At 35.1% G+C, this 24942-nt stretch overlaps 3 protein-coding genes across 5 annotated transcripts; 1 reads left to right on the plus strand and 2 right to left on the minus strand.

Annotated features, from left to right (window-relative positions):
* The first annotated feature begins 1145 nt into the window (after nt 1-1145).
* LOC120343055 (uncharacterized) lies at nt 1146-6491 on the plus strand. Of its 3 annotated transcripts, none has more exons than XM_039412151.2 (3): nt 1146-1250; nt 1807-1911; nt 5267-6491. In XM_039412151.2, the coding sequence occupies exons 1-3, from the start codon at nt 1226-1228 to the stop codon at nt 5680-5682; spliced, it is 546 nt and encodes a 181-aa protein (XP_039268085.2). In that variant the 5' UTR covers nt 1146-1225; the 3' UTR covers nt 5683-6491. The 3 variants fall into 3 exon arrangements, with proteins under 3 accessions (XP_039268085.2, XP_039268069.1, XP_077976395.1); XM_039412135.1 differs by lacking the exon at nt 5267-6491 and adding an exon at nt 2356-3042; XM_078120269.1 differs by lacking the exon at nt 1146-1250 and adding an exon at nt 1399-1592.
* Nucleotides 6492-6587: 96 nt separating this feature from the next.
* On the minus strand, nt 6588-13033 carry LOC120343048 (beta-1,3-galactosyltransferase 5-like). The gene is made up of 4 exons (XM_039412124.2): nt 10921-13033; nt 10064-10423; nt 9124-9349; nt 6588-8830 (listed from the first exon to the last, which is right to left on the minus strand). Exons 2-4 carry the CDS (start codon nt 10410-10412, stop codon nt 8164-8166), a joined length of 1242 nt encoding a protein of 413 aa, XP_039268058.2. The 5' UTR covers nt 10413-10423; nt 10921-13033; the 3' UTR covers nt 6588-8163.
* Nucleotides 13034-17657: 4624 nt separating this feature from the next.
* On the minus strand, nt 17658-24637 carry LOC120341941 (RNA 3'-terminal phosphate cyclase-like). The gene is made up of 7 exons (XM_039410551.2): nt 24441-24637; nt 22704-22903; nt 21867-22280; nt 21505-21653; nt 21314-21432; nt 20985-21103; nt 17658-20903 (listed from the first exon to the last, which is right to left on the minus strand). The coding sequence occupies exons 2-7, from the start codon at nt 22896-22898 to the stop codon at nt 20511-20513; spliced, it is 1389 nt and encodes a 462-aa protein (XP_039266485.2). The 5' UTR covers nt 22899-22903; nt 24441-24637; the 3' UTR covers nt 17658-20510.
* Nucleotides 24638-24942: the final 305 nt, after the last annotated feature.

Raw genomic sequence — 24942 nt, forward strand, 5'->3', positions numbered from 1 at the left:
ACATATGTATTTCATCTTTCATGAGAAATCTGCTTCAATCAAAATCACATGCGATCACATAGAAAACCACAAAATTTACAGTGAAGTAACGAGCAATTCTTGTAACCTTGAATCCATTCAATAAATTTTGTAAAAAGTCAGGTTAACGAGCAAGTAACCTTGTCTTCCAAAAAGACAATAGTGAAATCTGGTAACTGGTAACTAACTGGACTTGGCGCGCGGTGACATCGATCCCGAAATTGTACGCACGAAAATTGTGAACGAAACTCATTATCTGATCACTCGCCTGCGACAGCAGTCTGGGTCCGAGGAGCATATTTAATTACAGTTGCCTTGCCCTACTTACCTTTTTGTAGACGGAGCTTCCGAATCAGCGTAAAATTTGTATTGTATAACAATAATCGATTGCACATTTGTTTGGGTATCATGAAACATGTGATGAACAGGCAATGGCCCACAAAATTTCACGTCGCTATGAGGTAATAGTACGTCAAGATGTATCGTACATCGTGCATATACATAATTGTCTTCCAGTCCCCACTGCTCTAGCTTAAAGTAGGCACAGCTTGATTGATACTTTCACGATCTTTTTTTGTAGCGCACAAATTGTGTGTAAGTTATAGAATAAAAAAAACAATATAAAAAAATTTCTATAAAATATTTCAATACAATGAAATTGAAGATCCCCACGTTGAAAGCTGCCCAACACAGTATATATATTCCATTCGATATGCCTTCATGGCCCCTAATAAGAACGCCGAAGGTTGGTGAAATTGCCCCGCAGATCATTGAAAACACAAAGTTTATATTTATGTATGGTGAAGAGTTGAAGATATTATTATTGAGTACAAACGGAAAAGAGGAAACTCTGTACGCTAGGAACTCCGGGCACGAAAAATGCACATACATATTACATAATATGCCTATATGTATAGTTAAAATTATGGGTTTTTGATAAAAATTCATTTTATTACCGCGGTATGCTTTAAATAAAAGGTTAAAAACATGAAGTCTAATAAGTCCACATCATGTCAAAGTCCACCATCAAATACCCAATATAGAAGGAAGGAAGCACATAAGCCAGTATCCACATAATGCATTCCAATAAAATCACTGTGTTATGCCCGACCTTTAGCACTTAGTAGAAACAACTGAAATGAATTTCATAAAATATATATAAATAGACGTTTTTAATCGGGCATTGACTTAGATTGTCTGCGTCCTTATGCTGCAACATCTTACATTTATAGGTATGTATATATATTTGATAGATCTTAGGCTATAGTGGGTTTCAGATATAGATTTCAACTCGAATGCTTTATTTTCCACAAAATTAGCAGTTAAATCGGTACTCCCGTAGTCTGTGTACCAGGTTAGGGTTAGGGCATAATTTTTTCCCGATTTTCCTTATTTTAGTTCTATTACGTCTTACGAAGTTTGAGTATTGTCTGTGTTAGCCAAGTGAATATACCCCTGCTCATAAGTTTCAGTCCCTTTACACAACTTGATGAAAGGTATAGGCGAACAAAATTAGTTACCTTCATATTGGTACACACACTTCTGGAGCGCCGTTGAATCTTTACAAAAATTCGGTGAATATATATTTTGTTTTTATAAAGAGTTAATCGCTAACATTCTAATCGGTGTCGTTTATTTAATGGAATCATAATTTATATGGACGCGACTTATTTAAAAATATTTTGCATTAAAACTTGTGACCTTAACTCAAGTTAGTAGTATGAAAACTGAGTTTCTTCCTCGTGATACCCAGCATTGCGAGTAAATCTGTGGTTAAATGTGTTACAGCTAACAAAGATATTCAGAAACAAGCAACTACCATGAAAAGTATATATTACATCAACGCCGTTTGCTTGCTGATTCTCAGTTACTCTGGTCAGATTAACGGACGAGGTGAGAGTAATTGAGTAGGAGCCATTATGTATTTGAAGTTATCCCCAAACCCAAAGTATTTCAAAACGTTGCAAATTTCGAACGGATTAAATTTTAAAGTGAGGTGATCTGAAAAAATTCCAGCCTAATTCGGATCGAGATGTGTAAGAGAACTGGTACCTAGCTTATAACTTTACGATTATCCATTGACAATTACTGATATTATTTCACGCGCTGTTTTCAATCCATGTCTTTGTTATTTTTATGGCAACTAAATTTTTTTTTAACTGATGAGGTAAAAAGTAAAGAGCCAAATTAGGGAATACGTTATGATATGTCACTTTTTTAGCCTAATAGGATACAATTAAATTAATATCTGTTTAATACCTGAGCGTACCGTGAAGCAATGAGTTCTCATTGCGTGAAGAGAGCGAAAATATAACCTTTGTTTTTTTCTTTTCAAAGCACTATTCGCACCAAATCAACCAATCTATGCACCAAATCAACCAACATTCACACCTAATCAGCCAACGTTCACACCAATTCAACCAACATTTGCACGAAATCAACCAACCTTTGCATCAAATCAACCAACATTCGCACCAAATCAGCCACCGTTTACACCAATTCAACTAACATTTGCACCAAATCAGCCAACCTTTGTACCAAATCAAACAACATTCGCACCAAATCAACCAACGTTTACACCAAATCAACCAACATTTGCACCAAATCAACCAACCTTTGCACCAAATCAACCAACATTCGGACCAAATCAACCAACATTTGCTCCATAACAAGGAAGATTTAGACAACATGATATATCATTCGAGGGCATCATATTTATCCTATAAAAATATGTTTTCTGTGTCACCCCAAATATGTATTTTTCTTCAGTGACTATTATTATTCAAGAATATCAAAGAAAATGGGCGCTGATACATACTATTTCAACAGTTAGCTCCATATTTTTTGGTTACATTGTATTTCTTCGCCGCCATCATAAATCAGTGTTAAATTTATATATATATCATAAGTTCTGCAAACTCATATTGATAATTTATTTCCGTTGGTTCTTGTTCAGACAATAATGCGTCGTAGTTGGGATTATATTGTCAAAATAGTGAAAATTTTATAACTTGGAACGAAGCCAATAAAAATGTTAACCAGAATTGTACACTATAATCGTTAATCGAACTTCCTATGGGATTCCCATTGGAATACAATTTTTTATTAAATTTTTTAAAATTTAGGTTCAGTGGCCATTAACTAGCACTCTATGTACAAAGAGACATGTCAAGTTTCATCCGAATCCGAAAGGTGGAATTATGCTCGCGCTCTAGAAACTAAACGCAGTAGTCCACTTTGCCCAAGGGAAATACAAATATGTGCTCCCAATTGCCTTGCGTTTCCCGCTTGTCCCATGCGTCCACTTGTACCGTGGAAAATGCGAATGTGTTCTGTCCTATCCCATCACATGATACGTTTCCCATGGTTTAGCCTGGTTACCTGGATATCAAGTTGGAATCGTGTCAACTTGAGAGTGCTTGGGAAATAGAAATGATGCGTTTGCCGGAAGTATTTTATATTTGAGCTTAGCCGAGTGGGTGACGGGTATTAGCATCTTCAATTAATTAATTCATGCTAAAGAATTTGCGATTGATATTTTTCGAAGAAAATTCAATTTGAAAAATATTCAAATTTTCATATACATATACCACAAGAAGTATTCCCCATTTTGTAGAATAATAATATGGTATATATATACATGTGTAATTCACGAAAAATTTGCTCCAACCAAATTTACATAGAAAACCACAAAATTTACAGCAAAGAAACGTGCGATTCTTGTAACCAGGAATTCATTCAACAAACCAAACCAAGTCTCCCAAAAACACAATAGTGAAATCTCGTGAATCTCATTCACAAAGGATTTATCGTAAAGACTTGGCGTGCGGTCACATGCGGTCCCCGTAATCGTACGCACGAAGGTTGTGAACGAAACTCATTATCTGGTCACTCATTCGTATCACTCGCCTGCGTCAGTAGTCTGGGGCCGAGGAGCATATTTAACTACAGTTGCCTTGCCCTACTTAATTTTTTGTAGTTGGAGCTTTCGAATCAGCGTAAAATTAGTATTGTATACCAATAACCGATTGCGCATTTGTTTAAGTATCATGAAACATGTGATTAACAGGCAATGGCACCGCAAAGTTGTCAAATTTCATGTCGCTATGATATAATAGTACGTTAAGATGCATCGTGCTGCATATTCATAATTGTCTTCAAGTTCCCACTGCTCTAGCTCAGAGTAGGCACGACTGGGTTGACACTTCGACGATATTTTTTTGTAGCGCGCAAATTGTGTGTAAGTCATGGAATCAAAAACAATATAAAGAAAATTTCTAACAAATATTTCACTACAATGAAATCGAAGATCCCCACGTTGAGAGCTGCCCAACACAGTAAATATATATATTCCATTTGATATGCCTCCATGGCCCCCTAATAAGAACGCCGAAGGTTGGTGAAATTGCCCCGCAGATCATTGAAAACACAAAATTTATATTTATGTATGGTGAAGAGTTGAAGTTATTGTTATTGAGTACAAATGGGAAAAATTGGAAACTATGTATGCTAGGAACTCCGGGCACGGCAAATGCACACACATGTTACATAATATGCCTATATATATGTATAGTTGAAATTATGGGTTATTTATATAAAATCATTTTATTTACGAGGTATGCTTTAATAGGTTAAAAACATGATATTTCATATAGTCGACATCATGTCAAAGTCCACCATCAAATATCCAATACAGAAGGAAGGAAAGCCATTATCCACATAATGCATTCCAATAAAATCACAGTGTTATGCCCGACCTTTAGCACTCAGTAGGAACAACTGACATGAATTTCACAAAATATAAATAGACGTTTTTGATCAGGCATGACTCGGATTGTCCGCGTCCTCATGCTGTAACATCTCACATTCGTGGGTCTATGTATGACAACTTTTAGGCTATTGTGGGTTTCACATTTAGATTTGAACTCGAATGCTGTATTTTCTACAAAATTAGCAATCTTTAAAAGAATTCAGTGATTAAATATATTTCATATTTATGAGGAATAATCAGTAAAACTCTAATGTCTCTATGTCGTATGACAACTAAATTTTTTAACCGATGAAGCAAAAAGTTGCCAATTTATTTAAAGAGCCAAATTAGGGTATGAAATAAATCATGATATGTCACTTTTTTAGCCTAATAGGATGAAATTAAGTTAATATCTGTTCAATACCTGAGCTTACCTTGAGGCAATGAATCCGCATTGCGTGAAGAGAGCGAATATATGACTTTTTTTTCTTTTCAAAGCACTATTTGCACCAAATCAACCAACGTTAGCACCAAATCAACCAACGTTTGCTCCAAATCAACCAACGTTTGCACCAAATCAACCAACGTTTGCTCCAAATCAACCAACGTTTGCACCAAATCAACCAACGTTTGCTCCAAATCAATTAACGTTTGCTCCAAATCAACCAACGTTTGCACCAAATCAACCAACGTTTGCAACAAATAAACCAACGTTTGCACCAAATCAACCAACGTTTGCGCCAAATCAACCAATGTTTGCACCAAATCAACCAACGTTTGCACCAAATCAACCAACGTTTGCACCAATTCAACCAACGTTTACACCAATTCAACCAACATTTGCACCAAATCAACCAACCTTTGCACCAAATCAACCAACATTCGGACCAAATCAACCAACATTTGCTCCATAACAAGGAAGATTTAGACAACATAATATATCGTTCGAGAGCATTATATCTATCCTATAAAAATATGTTTTCTGTGTCACGCCAAATATGTATTTTTTTTTTCAGTGACTACTTATATTCAAGAATATCAAAAAAATGGGCACTAATACATACTTTTCAACAGTTAGCTTCATGTTCTTTTGGTCACATTGTATTTCTTTGCCGCCATCGTAAATCAGTGTTAAACCTTTACCATAAGTTCTGCAAACTTATATGGATAATTTACTTCTGTTGGTTCTTGTTCAGACAATAATGCGTCGTTGTTAAGATTATATTGTCAAAATAATACAAATTTTATTACTTGGAACGAAGTCAATAAAAATGTTAACCAGAGCTGTACGCTATAATCGTTTTTCGATTTTTTTTTAGATTAGGCGTTCGCTGAACTATTCAATTTGACTTGTAAAACCGTCGTTGGTGTCTAATAATTCAGCGGGTTCTACACGAAATTCTTTGAATGAGTCCCAACTCCCAATTACTTATAGTCCCAGGGAGTTGGATCAAACGGACGTTTCCCATGGTTCAGCCTGGTTATCCGGATATCAAGTTGGAATCGTGACAACTTAAAGAGTGCTTGGGAAATAGAAATTATGTGTTAGGTTGTCGGAAGTCTTTCATATTTGAGCTTAGCCGAGTGGGTGACGGGTCTTAAATCTTCAATTGATACAAATTTGGTAAATGAACGAGAAATGAGAATCCTCTGCATTTAGTCGAAGATTTCGTTTATAACTGAACGATCTTAAAGACGCTAATTCAATCACGCCCAATAAATTGCAAAAGTAGTCGTTTTTTTTGTAGATTACACTAGCATGATATATTCACGAACGCTGTCTGCCTAGATATAGCAAAATAAAATAGAGAAACACAACTTAATTGTATTCTATCTTAATTGTATTCTAAGATACTACTGGATGATAAAGCAAAAGAAGAAAAACTGAATATATATGGAAATTCTCATGATAGAAAGAATAAACAGTGTAGAAGCAAATAAAAATTTGAAGATCTGTTCACAATCTCATTGGAAACCGAAACGGAACAAAAAATATTTATATAATCGTTTGCACATTTTCAGCAGTATAGTGCTTCCGCCGAAGAAATAGAAGCTTAATTAAGTTTGCGATGATCACAGCCCTGAAACAGGAGATCTGAAAACGGGCTATGTATCAGATTATTAGTTTGCCTATCTGACTTAAGGGAACATTCAAAATAATAAGAAGACGAGCTACTACGCTTGCAAGTTAACTAAACACGAATGAACATATTGAATTCGACATTAGAATAATTAGAAAGAATTCTACGAATCCTGTTGGTGAAAATTTTTTTTTTTTTACAAAGCATTCCAACGAAGTAAAGGTCCCATAATATATTCATATGCTGCTTTCGTATTAGGTACATCCATATTTCAGGTACAAAAAATCTGAAATGGATCATTACTCTCGGAGAAAAGAGATGTTTTTAACAGCAAAAAACTTCATCCTAACGACAACAATAACTTAGCAAAAGGATCATAGGTTCGTGTCCATCAATACAGCAGAACGTTAGTAGCCCGTTATCACAGTGCTTTAAAGTTGTGCTTATTGAGATAACTAAAGTAGAATATTCATTGTGTAAAATAATAAAAAGCCTGTGCAGTATAACAAAATGCCATTACCTATAAAATAGTAAAAAATACAATCGTTGACTTCACAAATTGAATGAATGCAAGTATAAGTCTCGTTAAATGAGTTTATCACACCACAGTGTCAAAATGATGTTTTATAGTCAAAATTATATGCTTGCAAAAGAGTGTAGATCGGAGTAAATTCAAATTGTTAAGGCATGTTTGAATGGGCATTATTTCGGTAAGATTACCCAGCACAAGTTTTTTAAACGAAATACGAAACTATAAAATCTATAGATTGTGTTGTAATCTAGCTAAGCTATAAATCCAGAAATATGAGTTGGGATGCAATTGTGCAATGTTGCCTTGTAACAACTGAAGGAAATCCAGCAGCATGCCCAGATTGTAAAAACAAACGGCTACAGGAAGCATTGAATGATTCAAGCTGTAATCAAGACAGGAGAACAAAGCAGGGAAATGACGAATACGAGACTAGAATGAAATTACTACGAAACTAACTTACCTAGAACAATAGCAAACCAATCTGGGATACATGATATAGAAAATAACAGATAAAATTATCCCGCATTATTTTAGAAACTAAATTCCACAGACGCATATTACTAATACTAGTTAATCTGTTTCACATGAATGATTCAATTTTTTTTTCTTAAATCACGTATATTGAACGAGCGATTTCAAAAATATTTTCTTAAAAATGATCAAATTTGCATATCGAAGTTTTAAAAACAAATTACAAATAAACAGATATATGATTATACAGTATTTTCAAACGAAATATTTTGAACAAATCGAATCTCATATGCGACAAGAATAATAGAATTTCAATCAGAACTACCAAATGTAACAAAATACTTCATTCTTTCCATGAAAGAGTTCTCCCATTTGCTCCATATATTGCGAATATCATCATCAATATTATGCCGAAGCCAGCCGTAATTTCCAGACCAGGTGTGAGTGACAATAACTTTGTTTAAATCGTCTTCAAATTTATTCCAGTATAACTCATGGTTCGTTCTGTTCGCAAGAGGAGCATAAGTAATACCCTCTTCTGAAAGAAGACTACCGGGAGGAATACTTTTGCCTTCTTGGTTGTTCACCATAACTCTCATTATCCCGGTAACCCAGACATCGTCAAGATATAAAAAGGGAGTTGTTCTCGATACTTCATACAACTTTGACGTTGTTGCAATTGGCATTGTGTACCAACCGCCACGGCAATATGGGGGCCAATATTTTGCGGGATATTGTTCAAGCGAAACGAACCAAGGACTCTCGGGTTGTCTATCGGGTTCTTCAGCTTGTCTATAACCATAGATACACATGATAGGAAGTGGATGAGAAGGTATTCTACGTCGCATTGTCTCTATATATCTAAGGAAATTTGGGAGGTGAATCGCAAAGTCGTCATCTGCTGATGAATATAACCAATTTTGCGGTAAATAAGTCGAGGCCCATCTCATTCCAGCCAGAAGTTTGAGAGGAACGTTTCTGTGTTGAAAAACATTGAAAGTTTTACCTAGTTTGAGGATAATAAATATTTAATTGAATTATTAGAAAAGGTTAATACTACTTTTTTAACATAAAATGAAAGAATTTGGCGCCTTCAGTAAAACATTTAATTTACAATTTAGAATCTTACGAATATCATAAACTTAAGATCTGAGGCTTCGACTGAAATAGAAATAAAAAAGCTCCATTCGATATACATTTATTCTATGTTAATTGCTTTACTTTCTTTACAAACTACTGAAGACCATTTTCATTAATTAAATACAACTTACTCTTTGGTGTCAGGTAGATCAACCTGAAGTATATCGCCATATATTTGATTTTCTTCCTTTATATCACTTTGCAGATGAATATTATTAGTAGTTCCCAAGATAAAAACAGTTTCAAGTCTGACTCCATCAATAAATTTGAATTTACCCCACGTTTCACGGATGACATTTCGTCGTTTTTTATTCAATAAACTCGACTTTACTACGGTGATAGATGACCAGCTTTCAACTGCAATAAAACAGAGAAGTCCATATAAATGCAGTCTGGAAATGATCTCTAAATATGATAAAACTGCTAAATATCAGTTGGTATACAGCAGCTTATTATTCGAACGATAATATTTATTGTATGTAAAACATAAGTTAGCGATATAAATTCAGTTAAGCATGCCAATTGTCAGTACAATAACTAGATAACTCTTAGAATACATTATACTAAATTCAAAAGCTAATTTAATCTACAAATGACCAGAGAAATTGAATAGTATGATAAGGTTTTATTTTGTATTCCACAAAAATACTTTTAATTTTAAACGGTACTCTTGAGGATATTACATCACTCAGAAATTATGTATATAATAGCGAACGAAACGCCAAATAGGCTTCAAAGCATCAGCATTTTAAGATAAAGGATTGTATGTAATAAATGGTATTTGTGACAAATCTGTACAACACTCTATTTATAAAAACATTGTTTCAAAAAGATATTTACGCAAATTCTACATAACATGCGTGGTGATATTACCATTATACAAATATTTGTAATAGATTTTGCATATTCAAAACGGAATTATGTGGTTTTACTTCTATAAACTGCACATTTACATAAAGTTCTTTTTTTGATTTTGTCTCAATTTTTAAAAACTCAATTTCCGATAGCATATATTTCAAATTTTCATTTCAAGCTAAATCACGTTGTATAAAACCGATATATTTTTCTCACCATTGATTTTGTCTTTAAATAAACCTGCTCTAGACGATGAAATATTTACATTCCAAGGTGAAACAAGAATTTTAATGTGTTTTCTTTGTGTCGTTCCATTTTTAATAAATCCATCAATTTCATTGTATTTCTTATGGTGTGCTACTAATCTGGGATGTTCATATTGAAGCTTCATAAGTTTTCTTCCATTTGTGCCATTCGAATGCAAATGGAGCACCACAAACGCTAACTTAAACATAACACAGGCAATTATGAATATGCACATTAATATAATACTCCGCCTTTTGTTCCCATCGCGATACCATTTTAAAGACTTCACAAAGGTTATGCACTTATTCCTAACTTGCATCTTCACTGATCCTGTAAAAAAGAAATGCCAAGCATTAAGTCGTCTTTTTAAACGGAAGTTTTCTGCTGACACACCAGCATGATTGAGTCTCGACTGCCAATGTGTACAAATGTAGTATTACAAAAATATTTTACCATTGCAAACTTCTGATGATTCTTAATCTGTACTAAAAAGTCTTCAAACGGTATTATACACTACAGGGTGTCCAAAAAGTTCCGCCCGATTTCATAGCATTACCAATTGCATTTTTGAATAAATTTTGTTGTATGATAAATGGGGACTACAACATTCAACATCTATAACATCCAATTAGAAACAGGTTGACTATAAATCTTTTATTTTAATTAAAAATTTGATTATAAAGACTTTATAATCGGGCGAAACTTTTTGGACACCCTGTATATCGCTGTTGATACGGTTCACTTATTGCGACTCCAAACCAGTCGTTTTTTTAATTACGCCGAATGGATTAAATTAAATTAGATGGGTTGATTATAATAACACTTACATAGATGACCGGCGACTGTATTTTTCGACCAACCGCCTGGCCTGTCAAATCTCTTCAGTAATGACTAATTCCGGTGTTGCGGTTTCAAATGCATACATCACCCAATGGGAACTATCGTTTATAACGAACCCGACTACCCTACCCTATCTCAGTGGTTGACTTGACTGACAAATCCATTCCTCAATGTCAGTCCAACTACAAGCCTAACGAATCATATCCAGGTTTCGCGCGTAGGAGTTATACGCAAATGTAATGCTTCTCTAGAGGTACAGGATGGCAACGATTTTGACAACACAATGCGATTGTATTGAGCTGGACCTATCAAAATCCCATTTCACAAAAAGTTTTTTGAATGGGGCGCCCGCTGTGAACCATCAACTGATTTAGAACGAGATTGTTCCCATGTCAATAAAAGTACCGAATCGTGTGCGCTAAATACTACGATTGCCAGTCACAACAAAAAAATTACCAACACTGTATACACGGATGATATTGATTGGGTTATTCATAAACACCTTTAAAATAGAATCTCGGTGTACATATATATAGCACAATGTAAATATAATGCTGCCAAAAACAAGGGGTTCACAATCTACCGAAAATGCTGGTTAATCATTAAGTTGATACACTGTACACAATACCGCTTTTCTCGCACACCTGCCATTTCCGCAATCAAAACGTCAGAGAAATTTTCCTTGTTTTGATAACTTACTAAACTGACGTCTACAATGTAAACAAAAACTTGTGCATATTTAAAATAGGCCTGACCAATCCTCCCTGCTACTGATGTTGCAGGCTTCTTTCGCCGCGCTTAAATCACGCTAGACTCGACTGAAGTAGTTTGGGTATAGCGATTAGCGGTATGGTGCGCTCTAACGAATGGAATCAAATCGTTAAGAGTCCCCTTCAAACACAATGTATATAGCTTTTCGATTGTATAACTAAAATGTTGAATGAGTACCGATTCCCCGCAATGTAAGATATAGCTATTAAACGTGCTACCCATTTGCGGCCAATAAAAAGCGAATACGACTAATCTATCTAAATTGGCGACTATTAAAATATACATATGCTGGCAATTGAATTAACTTATACAAAACGTTAAGTTGTCTACGATTTTGACAAAGCCTGGCAAGTGACTTAACGCGAGTGTGAAATAGACATATTAAATGACCAATGCTCGATGCGATTCTGGTATCATTCAGCGGCTTCCTAGGCAAGTAAATTCACATACAGAATCAATATTTTATGCGAAAGGTTACAAATACAATCAATGAATACCGTCATTTCATGACGCCATAACCACCCTAACAGGTAATCGCGTATGCCTTTAGAAATATGGTTGTGCAAAACATTCAAAACAGTGATTTTTTTACCATAAATAGTAAACTAATGGCAGGCAAATTCAATTGGAATTCAGTAAAAGTAACTATTAAACGTGTTTCATTTTGCTTACTTCGCTGCACGCACTAACGACATAAAATTAGAGAAAGGCAATAACAGTTTAGAGACCAAAAATATAAGAAAAACACAAACGTTGTCTTTTGAAGTCTGAAATCCAATATTTACAGTCGCAAAATTGGTTTATTTCATTGCGTATTACAAACACAAAATGTTCGACGATCACAAGTGAAGTGAAATAATATAAAGTACATTTTGCTAAAAAAACTTCTGCATTGTTTCAACATCATGATCTGCTCTAAATTAATTTTGCTCATTTACTTTCATTGACTATTGACAAGGTCGCGAATTCGTTTAGCCCAGGCAAATTGCCATATGGGATTGAATGAACTAACCATAGCAATTAACAAAGGGCGCTCTCTACTGATTACTGCATCCTGGCTTAGTGACTCGCAGTTAGAATATCAACCTTAATTAACGCCGATCTATTTATATTGCGAGTGCGACAACGCGTTATAGTACAACACTTGCCAATCAGCACCGGATATTATCAACATGCACTGTGATAGTCACTTGCCAAGATTACTCGTATTCTGGTGTTACTGAACTTAGCGCAAAACGTGTTTTACATTCAAGAAAAATAACTTGGTATAAAACTTTTAATTCCGTGCTGAATATTACGGGCGCTACTGAATTACTATAGCGACCATATAAAATATATGACAGCGATACAGCTACAGTTTTATCAACTATATTGCAACTTGAAGCGCCTCAAGCCATCTTGCTGCGGCATCAGCGTAGCCTCAGACAGAAAATGTATTGATCTTTGTGGTTTAAATTATTCATTCATACTACAATGGCATTGCCAGGCTGCATCACAACCACAACTTTGGTCATTTTATAGGTTTCTGGAGTATTAATTCCATTCCTGTCGACTGAATATCTGAAAATTTGTATGTTTTTTAGTACCTTCTAAATACGATGATGGCTTAAATTTTGCGTGGTTTCAAAAAACTAATCCTTTGCTGAGTTTTTGCATGAACTGTAGACATCACGCAGTTAAAGTTCGTCGGCTTGATGAAACTACAGCTATCTCCAAGCAGAGGGCATGGTACTACCTTACAGCTTAATTTTAGTAGCACTTGTACAGCCATATCACTGGGAATTGGTAACACGTAAGGCCGGAACTGAACTATTCGCCACAACGCTTGTCTGCAGGTCACGGTTTCGTTAAATCCCACTGATATGATACATGCGTAGAGTAGACGCTGCCAACAATTTCAAAAATACTTGCGTATTTTGAAGGTATTTGGGGTGCGATTTTTGGGGTTGGCCTATTTCCATAAATGATGGAATATTTCGAGACTGTCTGGCACGCAATCAGGTTTGTTATCGATAAATCAGAATATCTTGAAATATTCATATAACGTTGATAAATAAAAGACAATTGCCATTTCCACCAAAGTTCAATACTAGATTGCATTCTGCAAACAGCTTCTACTCCCAGCACACATCTATTTGACACCAATAGTGTTACATCATAAATACAAGTTCGTACCCCAATGAACTGCAATTGGCGTGTGAGCTCCGCATTCTATTCCGGTTTTACGCTTTTTTGGTTCCTGTAAACGTTATGTAGATCACGACTTATAGCAATCGATATCTTTGAACGTATGACACGAATCTTACCACTGGTGTAAAAGATTTTTGATCTTTCCCTAACTAACCAATAATTCTGATTCTCAAAACACGCTCATTTGCGTTTATGAACACACCATATGGTTTATTACTCCATTGTTATTGACAAATTGGTTACATTAGGAAGGAAATGAATTGTTCCGTGAGACAATTAACGCGCAACTATAGTTGAGCAAGGATACGAAAAGTTGCTCTTATCATCATGATAAGTGCACCCTATTAAATTGCAGCTTAATAACCAGTAAACTAAATAATCGCTCGATCAACAAATGCTTTTGAAATTGATTTCCTATTCCCCAATTGCGACATGTTAAATGAAATGCACAGTATTTGAAGCAATATGTACCATATTTGTGTCGTCGTTCTTGTTTGTCACATATGGTGGCCGTTGGTTAATTATATATTAGTACGACGGCATCAATTATTATGTAATCTTCATTTTAATATAGAAAATTTGAACCTCCTGAAGTATGCGCACCAAGATGGCGCACAAACTGAACTCGGGTTGGGTACCAGGTTAGGGTTTAGGTTATGCGACATCTTGGTGCGCATACTTCAGGAGTACCGAAAATTTATTGTCGAACATCAGTTAGTATTTTGTAGTGGCCTAACTCGCGTATGAGCTTCAGAAACGCACATCGGACAAAGCGCTCTGAATATGCGTATGAAATATTCCGTTACATTTATTAAATGCTGCTGTCTCAATTTTTCACGAATGGAATAGTGTTTATAAAACGGCCAGGCAACGTCTGATGAAATTGTGCAAATGAAATTACAAGCCACCTCTGGTACGATAACTCAAAAAATAATTTTCTGTAATTCTCTAGTAATTGTTTCGGGTTAATTAGGTAATTTAAACTTTCTGGATCGACACAAATAGTACGTCATAACTTTCATTATATTCCTCCTGATGACGCGACAACGTCGCCATCGTTCGATGGCATCAATTACAACGACGCTAGCCAATCTCTCCGTCAAAACTTTAATTCGTAAATAACTCTTTGGGGAGAAGAATGAGATTGTGTAGAAACTCGACGAAAAGGGAATTATTTTTTAATACTATGCGAATCAAAAGATTTTTTATAGACTGCACAATTTGCCGTACTTTGCTCTGTCTCAGCGCCATCGCTGCCGCGGGCCATACAGCTAGTGTAAAAGCAGTCTGCCTTCCTAATATTCTCGGGAAATGGTGGGCCAATTTTAACAGTAATTAGCGTCCCCGTAATTTACTTAAAATATAAACTGATTTAGACATTTCTGTTCGAAAATATCCCAAGGTTTAATATACAACGCAAATATACGAATGCTTGACGAATTAATAACGTTAGTATAGAACAGGTGAGTAGGTATGGCAATTGGCAATCCTTTTTTAATGAATGGGTCACATATTCATTGTATTTTTATCATGAAAAATCGATTAATCAATGTCTGTTTCGTTTAAATGCATTATTCCTCAACTGTTATTTATAAACCTGTGTAGTTATTTATGGTACTCGATTTCATGAAATTCTAGCGTGAAAAAGATAGATTTGATGAATACGAAGAACTAAATCGCACTTACACAAAAAAATTAACTCAATTTTGTGATCTTTAAAGTGTACTTTATGCCTTTTAAAGTTTGTAAAAATGTAGGCATGAAGAAGAAAGGCAAAGGTTTTTCAAGTCAACTTTTACATATCTCTCTGATTTTCTTTTGAAATACTAAAAAATAAATAAACCGCCGCTCGCGAAATTGCCGTCTATTATTACGTAACAATGAAGGCATACACTACGTTACAGAAAGTAAACGACATAGAGAGGCAAAGGGAATTTCTTGATTTATATACACATCATTTAAATTTTAAAATAGGAAACAATAAAACATTTATAATAGATACAATATGTAAAATACTCACTCATATAGTAGTTATGTTTAACACAATTCTGTTAATTTTCGGGGCGCACTTAGCAAGTACCTTTGGGAACCTCTGAGCTAGACTGTATTGTATTCCAGGAACATAAAGGTCCTAACAGCATTGTTATAAGTAGCTGCGCCACTATAGTTGTTTACCTATTATCACTTTGAACTGAGTACTCACTACAAATATCTTTATCACTGAAAAGTTGGTACGTTTATGATTACACATACTACGTTCCGTTGTCCGGCATCGGGAGTACCGAATGTTGAATATAACGATTTGTACTTCTTTAGGTCAGTGGTTCCCAACTTTTTTTTCAATCGACCCAGACATTGTAAAATTATAATTTTTTAAAAAGCTTGCAAATGAGAATTTCTCGGCGACCTATAAGTTGGGAAACACTGCACTAGGTAACAATCACGAAAACCACTCAGTTTTCTACGGGCAAAATATAAGTCTTTGTGGACGTAATATTTGGAAAATGGGGTGTAACTGTAATTGGAATGTTATGGGGAAAGTCGATAAGACGACCTAATCATATCGCGAACCACGGGCTCTCGTGAGGTTATCAGTTCATGTCGGGTTTGGGATTTGTTGGTCAGCATTGCATAGGAATATTTTTATCGGAGATGACTTCTCCCCATCTCTGGCCTCTGAACGTCCGCCTCCAGATGAAGTTGCCGTAGAGAACCAAGAGTGATCGCAAGTCGAGTCTGAGACCAATGTGACTCCAGAGCTGGTTCGGTCATTCACAAAACCTAAGCTACAGGAGCGAAAGAAACTAGAAAAAAATCCTGTATTTTGACTCGAACTTCTGAGAATGACTTGGCTTTAGCTAGATATATGAAAAAGAACGCATCCAGTACACAATCTATACAACGCAAGATCCCCAGGAAAAATGGTCAATGATGAATCGACCTCATATGAGGAAGATGTTATGCCTATTCACGACACCACTGACGACAGCGAGGAAGACATGTAGAAAAAGGTGGAATCATTCGAGCAGGGTGATTTTGTTACGGTCAGATTCCGAGGCTTTCGATCCATTGGGCACTATGTCGAAAAATTTTTGGAAGTTTCTGGTACGAGCGACGCAGAAACCATAGAGATGAAAACAAAATTTTTGAGACGAGTGGATATGAGAAGAACCAATGCCAAGGTGAAGAAGTAATGGCATAATATTTCAAGAATTCGAAACCTTACAGTCCTTACTTCGAACAATGTTCAAATGTGTGGTGATAGGATTTATAAGAGTTATGAATGAGTTAATAAAAGAGCAAATGTTAGGAGATGAGAAGATTGAAATTCTTTTAGAAAAATCTGTGACGCTGTGAAGTTTTCATATCCATCAACTAAAATTTATTTACATAGTTATATATAATAAAATTGTATGTTTATTGTGATAAAATGAAAATTATGATTTACTAGATGAAATTGTTGTTGTATTGTATTCATGTCTATTGCTGTTTTTTTTTTCTTTCTTTTTTGAAAGAGAAAAAGAGTTACTTAAGTAACGGTGCCGGTACAGTGGCTGGTCCGTCTGAACGCGCGTGTGTCGTTGTCAAACACTGTGGGACAACGTTTGCGATGTGTTCAATACAAAACGAAGTCTTCGTTGTGCGAGAGGGCGTTTTACTAAATATGTAAATCCCATCCTATTTCAAAAATCAAACCAAGGGTTTTAATTATCTACCATTGCATGATCTATGACAAATACCATTCAGCACACCAGTTTCGAAATTGATTTGTGCATGTTTTATTTCATTTTATGAAGCAGATAACAAATGTATAGAACGGAGAACGAAATATAGGCTACTATAGAAATTAGCACGCTTATGACCGATATAAGATATTATGGACAAAGCTGAACATATAACTTGCAACAACGAAAGAAAAGAGAAAAAAATTCAATTGGTTATGATTCAACAGGACGGCACTAAAGACTTTTAGAGCACCATTAACATTCTAAAAAATAAGAAAGCCAGAGTTTCTCAACAAATCAAGGGTTCTACAAACGCTGGACAATGACTGACCAATCATCCATAGATTATAGTCTTCAATTGCAAAGTGAGCAAAACAAAAAAAAGAAGAACAAAACGAATAAGAAACTGTCAGTCTGTAAATATTAAGCTCAATATTATTTTTGCAACATAATAAAAGGTGCTCCAGAAGTATGCACACCAAGATGTCACACAACCTGATGCCTAACCGGTACAACATACTATGTTCAGGTTGTGCGCCATCTTGGTGCGCATACTTCTGGAGGTCCTAATAAAACTTAAAACTTGATAATACACAAATCTTCAGAGAAAAAAATAGTATGCAGTGACAGAAATTTAGCAGTTCAGCAATTTATTATTACAGGGGTCAGCCATGATCAATATCCAACACATAAGAAAACGACCTGCTCAATTTTCAAAACTTATTTGCATTAACAACTCCAAAGTAATACTATATTAGAGAAGGCAGTTAAATAATGTACAAGGAGGCCTGGTACTTAAGGTTGACTGTGGAACTGAATCCTATACAGTGAAAGCAAAAGCCACGAACAAACAAAAGGAATATTTAAACACGATTTCAGCTCATGGACGTTACAGATACATGTGTAATGCACACGATCAAGTTCACAGTTACATACAAATCACAATGAAAAAAAAATATGACAAAAGCTTACTTATACTCTCTCAAACATTAACAGACAGGGCTTTCAATTTTTTTTATAAATTCATTCCCAAATTGTGAAGTGAAGTTCGCATCATATTTTAGCATCATTTTGTATTTGACATGGACCAATAGTATATATAATTATAAGTTTATACTTGGATGCATGCGAATGAAAAAAACTGGGATTAGAAAGGTGTTAGCAATGCATCATATCTGAATATTAATTATAATTTATTTAATTACAACTTCCTCCAATGGCATGAACCATCTTCGAAGAACAGCAGTTGCTATACTTTAACGTCAAGACACAACTTACAGAGGTAACATCAAATTCAACAACAACTATGATTGACTATGAAACATATACATACATATAATTTTTCTTTTGACACATGTAACCAGTTTAACTCTCATATCTTGCATAATATTGACAACAAGAATGAATACTGTAATTTAGTGTAATCTTGAAACACGTCATTTTATAAAGCTGTCTAATTCATTATTTTTTCTTGGTAGAATGAGTAGTATACAGTGAGGATAGGACAAATGAAATTTAGATGAAAATAACTCGAAAAGAATTGCAGTTTAGAATACTCAATGATATGCTAGGTACGGTACTTGATAACACAAATATTCATTCTTGCAATAATTATTGAAACTTCTTTTCAAGTTTTATTAAAGATGAATCATAAGTGAACAACCCCAAGCTTCAAAACTATTTCTAGTAAACATGGATTTGATCCCAAACTAACTTAACCTGTACGGTGAAAAGATTCGCTTATAGGCCGAGGCAAACTAAAGCATACCTCACAGTTGCAAAACTTTTCAAATTAATTCGTTTACAATTGAAAAAAATAAAAATATTTAACAAAGTATAAGCCGATTGATATAAACAGAAAACAAAAAAAAAATACATTTGATTTGTTATTTTTATCCCATTAAATTTGTCGATTTTATAACAAGATCCTGCAGTGTAAATAACGTTAAAAAAAATTAAAAATGACCAGTACCATAAAAAAGGACACCCAACATTGTAAAACACTCTTGAAATCGCCAAAATCGCAAATATGAAAGTGTTAAAATGGGACTACAAAGGGTGGCCGAATTTAAAATGAGTAGGGAAAAAACAGTCTGAATGAAGTCCCATTTTAGGCACCATCATAGGCAGTAAACCCATTTTTATCAATCTAAAAACAATAGGATTCTTTGCTTTATAAGTAGCCCGGCCACCCTTAAAATCACACACCACCAAAATGGCCCACCACCCTGATATTCAAAAGTAATCAAGAGCACAAAACAAGTCATCAGTAAAATTCCTCGACTAGAAACAATCTTTTAAAAGCTTTTTATATGAGGTTTCTTCCAAGACAACATTTTCACAAAGAAAATTTGCACATGAAATAGATTGCTTCAAGTATAATAATCATGGCACAGTTTCAATTCGAGTAAAAATTGTGTAAAAATCCTGTAAGAGCTCGACGATAAATGCCACAGAGAAAATGTCATTTAGTAGAAAACCAGTAAAACAAAAACTAAATATATTCAAAAACTGAGAACTAAAAAAATATCTGGCATGAAAACAAGCAAAAACATTGAAAGCGATAACCAATTTTTCAGAATTCATACATTTCCGTTTTTCCAAGGAACATAATGAGAAAAGTATTTAACAAATGATTGAAGGTCTATAATACAGTATGAGAAAATTGCCATCAAATATGACTGTTTGACAGGAAAGATAGTATGTATAATACAGTGTTGTAATTTTTTTCAACAGCACAGTAGCATCCCAAGTCAAGGACAAGTCAGCATAATAATAAAGCTATATTTCCGGAGCGTCCAACTGGTAACTAACTATTCAAATATCGGTTCCACAGTGGCTCAGCAAGAGGGAACACTGTTCAGGCAGTCGTGCAAGGTAATAAATAGTACTCAGAAGTGCGGATTGCGATGCCCAATGCCTTCACATTCAATAATGTAACTTTCAGTGGATGGGGGAGCTGCTTGAACCAAACTGAATTGAGCCTGTGTCATCATTTGCGCTATGTGCATTGCGGTTTGGGTGTGAAGAGTTATTGGGCCAGTCTTGAGCCTGGATCGACCAGCTGCGAGTGCCATGTATATGATAAGCTGATCTTGTAGGTACTCATCCACACAACACCCATAGGAAAGGTTACGAAGTAACATTTCAGCAGCATCAGCACCAACCTGCTCAGCCTGAATTCCTTTCCTTCCCAGTGAGGACCCTGATAATCTGCAACCTGTCGTTGTTTCAGCAACCACAATTATTCCTGTGCCATTTCCCACTACAGCATTTTTAGGCTCCTGGAATTAAGATACAAATACAAAAAACACATATTTTTGAGCTGAATATGAAAAGTCAAAGACAGGAGAATAAAAACTTACCTGTACAGCTTGAATATTAATAGGCACCTCCCGATATGTCCTCCACAAAACCGAAGTTGCACTTTTTGCCATTTGTTGAGCTATCTTGAAAGGAATGACACCAGCAACAAAAGCCCGACCTTCAACAGATATGAATGTATTATTATTTTTGAAAATATTATCACTCAAAAATAACTGGAATTTAATTGTTATCCCGCACTTGAATTAACTAACAGTTAACAACCTTGTGGACCAAGCTGGAGATAATGGAAACAACTTGAAATGACATAGCAATTGTTCGGTGTCTTAGTAAAATACACATCAGTAAAATATTCTCTTCCTATTTATACCTGTTATCCTCTTGATTGTGCCAAAATTTGTCAAATCAACCGCTCTCAATTGTCTTACAGGTGAACTTTGAACTGTTACTTCTCCACCACCTCTCGGAAAATAACCTCTGGTGACAATTCTGTAGAAACAAAATATTTTGTGCAAAATATGCAGAATATAAACTTGCAAATTGAAGGTAATGAGCCCATACCTGCAATCCATACGAACACCAAAAAGCTCTAGCATTGGCTTAAGCACACAAGTGGTATAATCAATTTGAGGAGCCATTTCCGCATTTGTACCTCCTCTCAAAGTCAGATGTGATGTACCAGGTGTAAACATAAGACAAGGAAGTGCTACCTATAAAAATATTAAAATGAGTAGTAAGAGTTAGGAGATATGAGAAAAAAAATTACACAAAGATCATTTTCGGTTGCGTAATAAAAAAATGAAGAGATTTGTTAATTAACAATGTCTTTTGCAATCAAATCCATATGAAGCATAAAGCCTCTATACAGTATTTAATAGAAACTTGGAACCAGGTGGGACTTGATTGAAAGAATGTAACAATACCTGCAATAAAAGACTGACTGCACCAGCAGTTCCAGTGTCAGCAAGAAAAGTTCCACTTTGCAACATTCCTGGAATGAATGTGACATGCTGTGCTCCTACTTGATCGCCAGTCAACTGTCCAGAGCATAGATCTCTAACTAGTTGCATTCCAGTCATATGCTGTGGTCGAAGCCCAGGATTGGTACGATTTGCTCTAATCCTACTTATTGATATAGGCTTATGCTGAATGGAGCACAAAGCAATAGCAATGCGTAAGATCTGACCGCCTCCTTCCATGATACCACCATCAATCTCAGTAACCTCCATAGATTCTGCTTCATCAGAGTTTGTTGTCCACTTGTTGTAACCGTTAGTGAAACCCATTGTTGGAGTGACTGCCATTCCACCACCATAATTTCGATTCATATTTCCTCCCTGTCATTAGATGAAATGGAGTAATGATAATGCCATTGATGAAAAACGGATCTAAGAAAGTTTTCAGTCTTTTCGGAACCCAGGATGGCATAAGACAAATTGAATTTAGTTTTTGGATTTTCGAACCTTTCAGGAATTGTTTAAAATAATACTATATAAATACATGTGGATACATCTGTCGACCGAAACGTCTGGATGAAATATCTGTGAAACATGTAAAAATCAGGGCATTCTTGGAATGAAAGACCCCAAAACACAATACATTGGTTATCTATTGGGGGTTATTAATATTAGGCATAAAATCTGTGGCTGTATGGAGGCGCATATATTGGTGAATTAAAATAATTTTAGCTTCATAACTTACAGGTATTGCCTAATATTACTAAAGTAAGAATCTCAAAAAAGCTATAATGAAATTTGTACCACTGCTCCAAGTGCGGACATATTCATTCCTGTATTGCAATTTATATCTGAGGAGCTTCCTTGACCAAACTTGGAAATATCCAATCCAACCGTGTGACTCATATTAACCTTGCTTTTATCATCATGTTGCTGATTTTCCATGTAGCCATTGAATTGATGAGAGTTGATGTTCATATGGCCTTGGTTTGAAGCCATCTTACCTATCAAGCGAATGCTTGATAATATTAGTCTGGTTTTGATTTTTAAGGTAAAGCATTGATGCCAAAGAAAATGCCTAGGAGTAGTAAATAGTATAATTTAACAAGGTAATGGGTGAAAAGAGCCCTGATTACTAGGTAGGCCTATGTTTGGCTTTGGTATCATCAATGAGAAGCATCTCTGATCTTTCCTTGGAACTGTGATATCATTATAAAATTTGTGTATTATTTGTTCATAGGTCCATGTCAAAAAAAATAGATTTATAAGATATATAGTTAATTTGTATGGAACACGACAAATAAAAACCCATTCAATTAGTGAATTACCAAAAAAAATTCAATTATGTGAATCGTTCCAATTTTAAATCATTTCTAAAGAGGATAAAAGTTGTAGCTTAACACCGAAACGGCAAATACAGAAACGTGGTAATAAGAGTGAGAGAGATCTGCATTTCAGCATTTTTATCACAGTATCAATATGTAAGAACTCATTAAAATTGAATACTTGAATTGAATGTTAATAAAGGTTGAAAGGAAACATATACTATTGTCTCAGGAAGAACATTAATAAAGCTGAGTCTATGTGGTATCTTTATCTACATCGATTACTGCAGTACTGGTAACTTCCAAGTTTATTTAACTAGAACAAATCTAACATTTTCATCTCCTTATCCAGGTGGTAGCCTAACTGAAATAAACAAACTTTTCCTGTGTTCACTACTTTTGTCCCAAATACAGAAATATGGAAATAGTAGTCCCAAATGCAAATCCATGAATCCCTACAAATACTGAAATAACAGAATTACTACAGTACTAACTTAGAAAAATAACGTTATGCCAATAAACAAAGAAATACCACTGTAATACTATAATGCTGTTATCTATCAGAATATTGGAATATGAAGGAACTGGCAAAGAAATACAGAAATCCAAACCAAATTCCGAATATATCAACCGGTCTTGCAAGTAGGCTAAAACGTATAACAGTATAATGGTGTGAACTATTTATATGCTTCCAAAATTTTGAATTTTTCCTGACGTTTTGTCCGTTTGTGGGGCCGTAGGCTGGTAGGTAGCAGCAGTCGATCGACGCAATGAGTATAACCCATGTCAGCATGTTATTAACTTATGTAATGCGGTAACTTAGTACGGTACACGCATTACGGATTTTATGTTACAGATATAGGCTAGACAACCAGCTAAATTAACGTTTAACTCCCTATTGCAGTAGCCTATTGCTACTCATCGTACAACTTCTACTAAATATAATTTACAACATTAATGCTCACAACTAAAGTTAAATTATAGAAATAGTCATCGACAAACGTTCGCCATGGGGGAGGCAGCACTCACATCACAGAGCCACGCTTAGAAATGCAAAACAACGTGTTTCGTTCGTCGCATATCTCTTGTTTGTTTAACCAGAAATATGATGACTTATTTGTTTCGCCATTTGTGTGAAATCTTGCTTCTTATAAACTTCGACTATAACGTACAATTCTATCAAAAATAATATAAAAAGTAATATGAATAAGCTTACCTTATTTTTGCTTGATTACGTAAACACAGAAAACTGATTGATGACAAGTTCAATGCTAATTGTGACGTAACAATTATCAACTAAATTGTAAACACGCTGTAAAATACTTTAACCACGCGGGTTTGTGGAACACCAAAGATGCTTTTTCCGAACGTTGACGAGCTCCGCAAGAATGCAAATGAAAATACTTTCATTATTACACGAATTCCAACCCCGACTGTTTCGAAGTAATAATTACTAAAGTGATGTTTACCTGTTTTCGCGACCACTGAATCGCTAGACGAGTAATCAAAACATTGTGCAATACGACGTGTTTCAATCAACCAGGGTGCTTCCAATCTATAGTAAATGAGTGAGTGACCTTTGTACAAAATTCTCTGTTCATCACACCCATTGCGATCAATTTTATAATCGCATGAGGTGGCAGAATGATGCAAAATATTTTTTAGATTTTCGCGGTTCATTCTACAAACGTCTTCTCTTGAGAGGAGAGCTGGAGACA

This window comes from Styela clava, chromosome 1 (assembly GCF_964204865.1).
Source record: "Styela clava chromosome 1, kaStyClav1.hap1.2, whole genome shotgun sequence".
In the NCBI taxonomy this organism is placed as follows: domain Eukaryota; kingdom Metazoa; phylum Chordata; class Ascidiacea; order Stolidobranchia; family Styelidae; genus Styela; species Styela clava.